We start from the raw sequence: 12,037 nt of genomic DNA on the forward strand, positions 1-12,037 counted from the left end.
ATTTGTCCGCTTGTCTTCCCAAGAGATTTGCAGGATTTTCCAGAGGCAGCGCTCTGGAAATTGTTCCAGCAGTTGCATGCGACGTCTGTAGACAGTCCACGTTTCGCAGGTGTGTAGCAGGGTTGGGAGGACAATAGCTTTATTAACAAGCCCCTTGGTATCCCCATGGGTGTCCCGGTCCTCAAACACTCTCTGCTTCATTCGGAAAAATGCTGCACTCGCAGAGCTCAGGCAGTGTTGTATTTTGATGTTGATGTTGACTTTTGTGGAGAGGGGGCTCCAAGGGAGCGGAAAGGGTCCACAGATTCTAATGTCACACCATTAAGCTGTATCTCTGGCATTGGAGATGAATTGGCTGGTGACTGCTGGAAGAGCACTTTAGTTTTCTCAATGTTCAATGACAGACCGAGCTTCTCATATGCCTCAGTGAAGGTGTTTAGAGTGGCACAACAACTGGAGTCTTCTGGACTACAGCTCCCAGCATCCCCTAGACCAGGCCCTTTAGGAGAGGTGGGTGATCCAAATGCACTGCTTCCAAGTTGCAAGCTTTCTTCTCCTTGGATTTTTTTGGGAGCATTCCAATCTCTGTGTATTTCCAATTTCCTATTCCTGGACTGCAACTCCCAGCAATCCTCCAGAAAGATAAGATAGATAGATTAAATAGAGATAAGACAGGTAGGTAGCTTGATCAGGAGGACTGCTGGGAGTTGCAGTCCAATAATACGTAGAGAATGAAGAAAAGGGAGAAAGGAAAAGGGAAAGAAAAGGGGGGAAAGGGAAATGGAAGAGAAGGAAGGAGAGAATGAAAGAAAAGAAGGGAAGGAAAGAAAGAGGGAGGGAAGGAAGGAAGGAAGGAGAGAAAGAAAGAAGGTTGACCACAACAACGCGTGGCGGGTACAGCTAGTATCACAATAATTGTTCTTAATTTTTGCCCAACTTTAGCATATACGTATTTTGCTGTTGTTAAATTGCTTTATGATTTTTCCTTTGCTCCTCACACAGTACATTCTTGGAGTAGGACGTCAATACAAATGCTATATATTTTCTATACTCCCCTCTCTATATGTCAAAGGATGTATGTATGTGTGTTTGATCCACAAAGGCTCCTACATGGCTTGATGTATCTGGACCCAAATTGGTACACATTTGCAATGTGATCCAACTTAAAATACCGATGAGGTTTGGGATGGGGCATGGAGTTTGATAGAGGATGATGGGAGTTAGTGTCTAGCTATATCCAGAGAGCTATGTGAATCCCACTCATGGTGGATCTGGACCAAACATGGTGCATATACCCTTCATGATCTAATTTAAAATACTAGTGGGGTTTATAAAATGGATTTTATAAACGGTCCCATTATATTGATATACATTTTCTAATGGGACAATTAATAAAATTGTAAAGCTGACAATGAGTACTAATAGTATTAGAAAATGCAATGCCGGCTACATATTTATTTATGTACCATATCTGTATCCCGTCCTTCTCAACCCCGAAGGGGACTCAAGGCAGCCTTGCAAAGGCAACAATTGCAAAGGTACATAAGCTAGTAAGTAATAATTAAACCCCCAAGGTATGCATTGTTGACTGTGACCATGAGGTAATGGTGTGGACCTCCTCATATCTCGGTTTAGAGCAGTGGTTCTCAACCTGTGGGTCCCCAGGTGTTTTGGCCAATTTACCAGCTATTAGGATTTCTGGGAGTTGAAGGCCAAAACATCTGGGGACCCCAGGTTGAGAACCACTGGTTTAGAGTAACATTCATAGTACTACTGCTTTCTATTGTGTTGTTATTTGTTTTATCTGATGTTTTAATTGGTTAAAGTGTTTTACATGTGTGCTTTAATTGTAATCTTGGACCTGTCCCTTGTAAGCCGCCTTGAGTCCCCTAGGGGAGATGGTTGGCAGGGTACAAAAATAAAGTTATTATTATTTTTATATTATTATTATTAGTAGTACTCAGTCTTTGATATGTCTGCCTAGATCTAGTCCCATGGACTCCTGGAATAGTGAAGCACTGTGCTTACAGTTTCCATCATAGTAACCAAAAGTATGTAATTTCCAGTTAAACCAAAAAAAGGCAAAACTTATTTTTAGAATTAAATAAATAAAATTATTCTGGTAACATTTTATTAACAAAGTCTAGCTAAAAAGTGGAACTGTAATACGGGAAGTCACAGGAAAAAAAAATATCCCAAGTCAGCTGGGGAAAGAGGTACTGTCCTGAACATGTGTAGGTTTACTGATAGTCTAAAATTACTGAAATTAAAATAGCTCTTCTCAAATTTCATTATAGAATCATAGAATCCTTGAGTTGGAAGAGACCTCATGGGCCATCCAGTCCAACCCCATTCTGCCAAGAAGCAGGAATATTGCATTCAAAGCACCCCTGACAGATGGCCATCCAGCCTCTGTTTAAAAGCTTATCTCCAGGGCAGAGAGTTCCACTGCTCAACGGCTCTCCCAGTCAGGAAGTTCTTCCTAATGTTCAGATGGAATCTCCTTTCTTGTAGTTTGAAGCCATTGTTCCATTGCGTCCTAGTCTCCAGGGCAGCAGAAAACAAGCCTCCTCCTTCCTCCCTGTGACTTCCTCTCACATATTTATACATGAGAGGAATTATATATTAATTATATATAGCCGACCACACTTTCTGAGACAAAGTTTGTCTGATGTTCTGATTATAAAACAGAAGTTTGCTTTAGGTCTCATTAGCAACCTCCAGTGTTGAATCAGAGCAACAATAGCCAGTATTCTAACTTGGAGGTGGCACAGTGGGTTAAACCACTGAACTGCTGAACTTGCTGATTGAAAGGTTGCAGGTTCGAATTTGGGGAGCAGGGTGAGCTTCCACTGTTAGCCCCAGCTTCTGCCAACCTAGCAGTTTGAAAACATGCAAATGTGAGTAAATCAATAGGTACTGCTCTGGCGGGTAGGTAATGGCACTCTTTGCAGTCATGCCGGTCACATGAGCTAGGAGGTGTCTACAGACAACGCCAGCTCTTTGGCTTAGCAATGGAGATGAGCACCAAACTCCAGAGTCAAACACGTCTGGACTTAATGTCAGGGGAAAACCTTTACCTTTACCCTAACTTGTAGAATACAGTAATAGTTTTCAAACTCTGCAGGGGTCTACCGTATACCATGCAGCTGTGGACAAGTTTACATAGGGACCACCAAACTCAGCATTGCCCAACCACAAATCAAGGAACATGAAAGGCACTGCAGACTACTTCAATCAGAGAAGTCAGCCATAGCAGAGCACCTGAGGAACCCACCTGGACACAGCATATTATCTGAGAACACAGAAATGCTGGACCACTCCAACAACCATCATGTCAGGCTACACAGAGAAGCCATTGAAATCTGCAAGAAATATGTGGACAATTTCAACAGAAAGGAGGAAAATTAACAAAATCTGGCTCCCAGTATTAAAAAAAACCCTCTAAAATTACAACAGCAAAACAACAGAGAGGAAACAAACAAGGACATCTAATCGCCTCTCAACAAAGATTGCCCCAGGCACTGCCAGGCCATCCAATGCTAATCAAGGTGGTCAGCTGAAACATTCACACCTCGCTCCAGACAAGAGTCCTTTGTTCCACAGATATATAAACCCCACTTTCCTAGTTCCAACAGACTTCACTACCTCTGAGGATGCTTGCCATAGATGCAGGTGAAACGTCAGGAGAGAATGCTTCTAGAACATGGCCATATAGCCCGAAAAAACCTACAACAACCCATTGGTAATATGCCTGAGACTTCTGGAAGTTCACAATATCTTGGACCACCGCACTTTTAGAATTACTGTTGTAGCCCTTATTATGTAGAAAACTCTACATGGTCAAGGTTTAGCCCCTTGTTTACCAGTTTGTTTTGCTTTTTTTCTAAAGTCCTTTAAAGGCGAATGAGTTTCTTCAAGTTTTTTTTTAACATGTGTTATTTTCTCTTTAGCAAAGCTCTGTGTTTTTGATGTTAACCATTAATGTGATGTTGCAAAACTAGGCCATGCATGTTTTCCTTAGGAGCTCCAGATCAAATAACGGCACAATAAAACAGCCTTCTTTATCGAGTCCAACCATTGACCTGTCTGGTCTGGTCTTGTACATTCTGATCATCAGCAGTTCTCCGAAACATTTTTTTTTCTAGCCGGGGATTAAACCTGGGCTCTTCCTCATGAAAAGCATGATGTTCTGCCACGGAGAGCTGACCCTTCTTCCCATATAAATACATCACAGGATGGCTTTGTTGTTCACTGCATGGGAGAGACAGGCACAGTTGCTAAGGGAACCGCGGGTTCCTCCCTGTATACCTAAGCTGTTGCCTTACGAGGGAAACATGTCTTGTACTTTCGGAAAGGGAAGGAGCCAAGAGTTTCACTCCACAGGTTACTCCCAAAATTGAAGTGGAGCCAGGCTTGAGGCTGCAGCTATGCCGGAGAAGCTTCCTATTAAAGTGGGCCAGAAAAAAACCCCACAATTTCTTGTTGCTGAGTTATGCAAGACTTTAAAATGCATCATGACTTTTTGATTGTTTGTAGTGCTCTGAAGAGCAACGTTTCTCAACCTGGGGGTCACGAGGGAGAGGTGTCAGAGGGGTTGCCAAAGACCATCAGAAAACACAATAGTTTCTTGGGTTTTAGATTTTTCAGGCTATATGGTCATGTTCTACAAACATTTTCTCCTGACCTCACAACCTCTGAGGATGCTTGCCATAGATGAAGGCAAAATGTCAGGAGAGAATGCTTCTAGAACATGGCCATATAGCCCGAAAAACCTACAACCCAGTGATTCCAGCCATTGACAATACAATATCTTCCATTGGTCATGGGGGTTCTGCGTGAGAAGTTTGGCCAATTCTATCATTGGTGGGGTTCAAGGGGCTCTTTGATTGTAGGTGAACTATACATCCCAGCAACTACAACTCCCAAATGTCAAGACCTATTTTCCCCAATGCTTACTTCTTGGGAGGAGAGCAATGTTCAATCTCGATAAAATAGTGAAGAGTAGAGACATCACACTGGCAATGAAGATCCGCATAGTCAAAGCAATGGTATTCCCCGTAGTCGCCTACGGATGTGAGAGCTGGACGAATGCAAGGCTCGGGTGAAAATTGCTGGAAGAAACATTAACAACCTTAGATATGCAGATGACACCACTTTGATGGCCGAAAGCGAGGAGGAGCTGAGGAGCCTTCTAACCAAGGTGAAAGAAGAAAGTTCAAAAGCTTGGTTGCCATTAAAGATCAAAACAACCAAGATTATAGCAACAAGAATGATTGACAACTGGGAAATAGAGGGAGAAAATGTGGAGGCCATGACAGACTTTGTATTTCTAAGTGCAAAGATTACTGCAGATGCAGACTCCAGACAGGAAATCAGGAGACACTTCCTTCTTGGGAGGAGAGCAATGACCAATCTCGATAAAATAGTGAAGAGTAGAGACATCACACTGGCAACAAAGATCCGCATAGTCAAAGCAAAGGTATTCCCCGTAGTCACCTACTGATGTGAGAGCTGGACCTTAGGGAAGGCTCAGAGAAGGAAGAGAGGCACTTTGGAACCGTGGTGCTGGAGGAAAGTTCTGAGAGTGCCTTGGACCACCAGAAGATCCAACCAGTCCATACTTCAGGAAAGAAAGCCCAACTGCTCATTGGAAGGAAGGATAGCAGAGGCCAAGATGAAGTCCTTTGGCCACATCATGAGAAGAAAGGAAAGCTTAGAGAAGACAATTACGCTGGGGAAAATGGAAGGAAAAAGGAAGAGGGGCTGACCCAGGGCAAGGTGGATGGATGGCATCCTTGAAGTGACTGGATTGATTCTAAAGGAGCTGGGGGAGGTGACAACCGACAGGGAGCTCTGGCCTGGGATGGTCCAGGAGATCACGAAGAGTCAGAAATGACTGAATGAATGAACAACAACATTTTTCCCAAACTCCGCCAGTGTTCACATTCGGGCATATTGAGTATTCGTGTAGAGTTTGGTCCAGATCTGTCATTGATTGAGTCCACAGTGCTCTTTGAATGTAGGTGAACTACAATTCCCAAACTCAATGTCAATGCCCACAGAACCCTTCCAAAATTTTCTATTGGTCATGGGAGTTCTGTGTGCCAAATTTGGTTCAATTCCATTGTTGGTGGTGTTCAAAATTCTCTTTGATTATTGGTAAACTATAAATCCCAGCAACTACAACTCCGAATTGACAAAATCAATAAGCCTCCCCCCCAACCCCACCAGTATTCAAATGTGGGCGTATAGGGTATTTGTACCAAATTTGGTCCAGGGAATGAAAATACATCTTGCAAATCAGATATTTACATTACGATTCATAACAGGAGCAAAATTACAGTTATGAAGTAGCTACAAAAATAATTTTATGGTTGGGGGACACCACAACATGAGGAACTTTACTAAGGGGTCAGGGCACTAGGAAGGTTGAGAACCACTGCTGTAGAGCAACAGAAATGCCTGAAGCCAAAAGCAATGTTCTTTTCTTTCTCTCATCTTTTTAGTTCTTCCTTTAGGTCTTCAAACAAAGTGGTTCCCTTTCTGGAGAATAGAAGACAGTGACTCTGCTGTCTTATTATCAAGAAATACTACCGAAATTAAACTCTAATTAAACTCCAAGGCTCAGATCCAGACTATAATTCAGCATCTGGACATATGCTTTGCACACAAAAAGTCCAAGGTTCATTTCGTGATGTCTCCCAGGTGAGACAGGAAAAAACAATAATAATAAAGTAAAATAAATGCAATAATAATAATAGAGTAAAATAATAAATGTACTACTACTACTACTAAAAATAGAGAAAAATAATAAATGTAATAACAACAACAATAATAAAGTAAAATACATGCAATAATAATATAGTAAAATAATAAATGTACTACTACTACTACTAATAATAAATAGAGTAAAATAATAAATGTATTACTAATAATAGAGTAAAATAATAAACATAATAATAACAATAATAAAGTAAAATAAATGCAATAATAGAATAAAATAATAAATGTATTACTAATAATATTAAAAAGAATAGAATAATAAATGTAATAACAACAACAATAATAAAGTAAAATAAATGCAATAATAATAGAGTAAAATAATAAATGTACTACTACTAATAATAAATATAGTAAAATAATAAATGTAATAACAACAATAATAAAGTAAAATAAATGCAATAATAATAATAGAGTAAAATAATGTATTACTATTAATAATAGAGTAAAACAATAAATGTAATAACAATAATAAAGTAAAATAAATGCAATAATAATAGAATAAAATAATGCATGTATTACTAATAATAATAATAAATAGAATAAAATAATAAATGTAATAATAACAATAATAAAGTAAAATAAATGAAATAATTATAGAGTAAAATAATAAATGTAATAATAATAACAATAATAAAGTAAAATAAATGCAATAATTATAGAGTAAAATAATAAATGTACTAAAATAATAATAGGGTAAAATAACATAAATGTAATAATAAATAGAGTAAAATAATAGATATAATAAAAATGATATTAATAACAGAATAAAATAATAAATAACCTTGACTTGAGTATAAGCCGAGGGGAACTTTTTCATCGTAAAAAATGGGCTGAAAAACTAGGCTTATACTCGAGTATATACAGTAAATGCTTGAACACAGTGTCACTGAAGCAGAATGCAAAGAAGGCCTGCAGCGTAGCACAATGGATGGCTGTGTGATAGAAACTTAAAACAAGGGAATTGGTTACATTCTGCATCTGCTGGAATCAAGTATCTCAGTGTAATTCATGAAGAGCCCTGCCAGCTGCTGCTTTATCAGCTGAGAATTGCTGAATTTTAATTCCTTTGCTAGTTTGGACTGGACTTATGCTCTAACAAAAAGTACCCTCCGTGTTCCTGGCAAACCTTCCTTGGCACAAGAAGTGTTTATCCTTAAAAACCGTTTTCTAAATTACTGTGTCTGATAAGACCACACACTGTTTAAAACTTAACCTGAAAGACATTTTAAAAGATGTTACTTTCTTACTCGATGTAGTATCCTGGTTCTTTTTGTTAACAATCTGTGTCACTTGAACTTAATGCAAAATCTGGCCATTGTGATTCAAAAGATCATTCTAGACACTGTAGGAGTTTAGTGCCTAGATCCAGGGAAGTCATGCTCCCCATGCTCTATTCTGCCATGGTTAGCCCACACCTGGAATACTGTGTCCCATTCTGGGCACCACAATTGAAAGGAGATGTTGACAAGCTGGAATGTCTCCAGAGGAGGGCAACTAAAAGGATCAAGGGTCTGGAGAACAAGCCCTATGAGGAGCGGCTTAAAGAGCTGGGCATGTTTATTCTGAAGAAGAGAAGGCTGAGAGGAAACATGATGAGGGCCATGTATAAATTTGTGAGAGGAAATCACAAGGAGGAGGGAGCAAGCTCCCTTTCTGCTTCCCTGACTAGGAAGCAATGGAGCAATGGCTTCAAACTACAGGAAAAGAGATTCCACCTGAACATGAGGAAGAACTTCCTGACTGTGAGAGAAAACTGTTCAGCAGTGGAACTCTCTGCCTTGGAGTGTGGTGGAGGCTCCTTCTTTGGAGGCTTTGAAACAGAGGCTGGATGGCCATCTGTCGGGGGTGCCTTGAATGCAATTTTCCTGCTTCTTGGCAGAATGGGGTTGGACTGGATGGCCCACGAGGTCTCTTCCAACTCTAGGATTCTAAGGATTCAAAGGGACTCTGCAGAGATCCTGGTTTGTTTGGGAAATGCACAATGTCAACATATTTTGCTTGATCATGTTTACTTGTTGAAGCGTGATTTGTTTATTTTATTTTATCATATGGCTTCAGTCCAACAACCAGCAAAAGAAGCCAGCATGTTATCAACAGTAGGATCCAACCAGGCTACACAGACCACATACTTCTATGGACATAGTGCGGATTCTAAGATCTTGGCACTTAAATTTGTAATCATCATTATTGTTGTAAATTTGCTTGGCCTTCAACCCATTGGAAGTACATTTAGGAAATAATTTCTTGATTGTTTTGTGTGTGTGTCAGGCACGACTTGAGAAACTGCAAGTCGCTTGTGGTGTGAGAGAATTGGCTGTCTTCAAGGATATTGCTAAGGGGACACACGGATGTCTTACCATCCTGTGGGTGGCTTCTCTCATGTCCCCTCATGGGAAGCTGGAGCTGACAGACAGGAGCTCCCCACGTTCCTCGGATTTGAACCACCGACCTTTCGGTCAGCAGTCCTGCTGGCATAAAGGTTTAACCCATTCTGCAACCAGGGGTTCCTATTTCTTGATCTTAGGATGGGAAAGCACAGAAAATGGATAGCATTATAGAGTTAGGATGCATAGAATAATTGGATTGTAGTCACAAGGGAACCTAAGAGACATTCAGAAATACATAGCTACAGTTTTCCGGACGGATTATAGGTTTTCTTTTCATTTTTTGAATTTTGTCCAAGTATAATGTATTTTAAATGTAGCATCCATCATACATGTGTGTCTAAAATCATGGTTCTCACTTGTGATCTCATTGGGTGTGTTGGTTTCTTGTAGATACTTTAGATGAATATTTTGAATATGAAGCTGAGGAATTCCTTGTCAACTTGGCCTTGCTGATTACTGAAGGGAGAACACCGGAATATTCTGTCAAGGGAAGAACCGAAGGCCTCCACTGTCCTCCAGCGCAGTCAAGTCAACCTACCAGAACTAAGCATGAATGCAGTGACAAACTGGGCCAGGTAGGAGGAGGAGGAGTCTTCCTTTTCATTGCTGATTATGCTCATGTCAAAACTCATTTTTCCATTTGTGTGTGTGTCAGCAATGACTTGAGAAACTGCAAGTCGCTTCTGGTGTGAGAGAATTGACCGTCTGCAAGGACGTTGCCCAGGAGACAGCCCGGATGTTTTGATGTTTTACCATCCTTGTGGGCGGGTTCTTTCATGTCCCTGCATGGGGAGCTGGAGCTGACAAAGGGAGCTCATCCATGCTCTCCCTGGATTCGAACCAGCGACCTGTCGGTCTTTCAGTCCTGCTGGCACAGGGGTTTAACCCACTGCGCCACCAGTAAATATGCTATGCAAATATTAAATATCGACATATCTAGAATATGCAAAGCTTTTCAACATTTGAGAATAAATAATAATAATAATAATAACAACAACAACAACAACAACACAGTCCTAGACGCTTGGGAAGTGTTCGACTTGTGACCAGCATATAGACCTCGTTTGCTGTGACATACTGTGTTTTTGTGTCAGCAAAATAATAATAATAATAATAATAATAATAATAATAATAATAATGCATCACTCAGTTCTAGATGCTTGGGAAGTGTTCAACTTGTGATTTTGTGATACGAAATCCAGCATATAGATCTCATTTGCTGTGACATACTGTGTTTTTGTGTCAGTAAAATAATAATAATAATAATAATAATAATAATAATAATAATGCATCACTCAGTTCTAGATGCTTGGGAAGTGTTCAACTTGTGATTTTGTGATACGAAATCCAGCATATAGATCTCGTTTGCTGTGACATACTGTGTTTTTGTGTCAGTAAAATAATAATAATAATAATAATAATAATAATAGTAATAATAATAATAATAATAATGCATCACTCAGTTCTAGATGCTTGGGAAGTGTTCAACTTGTGATTTTGTGATACGAAATCCAGCATATAGATCTCGTTTGCTGTGACATATTGTGTTTTTGTGTCAATAAAACAAACAAACAAACAAACAAACAATAATAATAATGCATCACTCAGTCCTAGACGCTTGGGAAGTGTTTGACTTGTGATTTTGTTATATGAAATCCAGCATATAGATCTCGTTTGCTGTGACGTACTTTGTTTTTGTGTCAGTAAAATAATAACAACAACTACACTATATTTATATTCCGCCCTTCTCACCCTGAAGGGGACTCAGGGTGTATCACAGTACATATACACAGCAGACATTCAATGCCACTTTGTATAGACAATACACAGACAGACAGAACAGAAGGAGGTGCCATGGAAAGTTGGGCTCGAGTCCAGGAGGTGCTGTTGCTCTATCCTCTGTGACGAAGAGCCGTCAGGACTTCCTCCTTCCTTTTGGTCACCCAACATTTTCTGTTTTTTTTCTTTATGGTGTCGTAAAACACCTCCCCTGTTTTTTAGAGATACCTATTACTCTAATCACAGCTAAAGCTGTTTTCAAATTGCTTAGGTAAACAGTGAGCTAGGCTGACAGTTGGCAGTTTACGCCAACCCGGGGCTTCGAACTACCAACCTTTTGGTTGATAGATCTTATAATTGTTGATGATCTACCAGCTGTGCTAAACCTCTCAAAGCCTATTTTAATTAATTAATTTATTTGTTTACTTTATTTGTATACCACCCCTCTCAGCCCAAAGGTGACTCGAGGCTTACATAGGTTTTAGCCATAGGTTTTTAATGCTTGTTGTTATTGTTACTGTCTATTGTTTACTTTTGTTTATGAGATTTATTTTAACTGTTGCTTTGATTGTTTTCTTATTGCTTTTACTGTTGATGTACTTTGGGCTCGGCCTCATGTAAGCCACATCCGAGTCCCTTGGGGAGATGGTAGCAGGATATAAATAAAGTTTTCTTATATTATTATTATTATTATTATTATTATTATTATTACATTTGGCAATCAATGCCTTACAAGATAAGAATATAGCTAAGACAATTACATATAAAATAACCATGTAAAACAATAACAATTAACAATTAAAAACATAAATACAAATCTCAGCGTCTCATCGTTAAAATCATTTTCCGTCACTTAACCATTGTGGGGACTCTTAGTTAAATGATGGAGCCCCCGGTGACACAATGAGTTCAACCTTTGTGCCGGTAGGACTGCTGGCCTGAAGGTCAGCGGTTCGAATGCGGGGAGCAGGGTGAGCTCCTGCCTGTCAGCTCCAGCTTCTCATGCGGAGACATGAGAGAAGCCTCCTACAGGATGGTAAAAAATCCGGGCGTCCCCTGGGCAACGTCCTTGCAGACGGCCAGTT

The 12,037-nt window shown here is 39.8% G+C and overlaps 1 protein-coding gene across 2 annotated transcripts in view; it reads left to right on the plus strand.

Annotated features, from left to right (window-relative positions):
- The window catches only part of ATOSA (atos homolog A), a 79,314-nt gene that overhangs the window by 41,399 nt on the left and 25,878 nt on the right, over positions 1 to 12,037 (plus strand). For both annotated transcript variants that reach the window (XM_060755563.2, XM_060755562.2), the window contains exon 2: positions 9,564 to 9,748. In XM_060755563.2, the coding sequence (XP_060611546.2) occupies positions 9,564 to 9,748 (185 nt within the window). The remainder of the gene's footprint in view (positions 1 to 9,563; positions 9,749 to 12,037) is intronic.

Source organism: Anolis sagrei, chromosome 9 (genome assembly GCF_037176765.1).
Source record: "Anolis sagrei isolate rAnoSag1 chromosome 9, rAnoSag1.mat, whole genome shotgun sequence".
Taxonomy (NCBI): Eukaryota; Metazoa; Chordata; class Lepidosauria; order Squamata; family Dactyloidae; genus Anolis; species Anolis sagrei.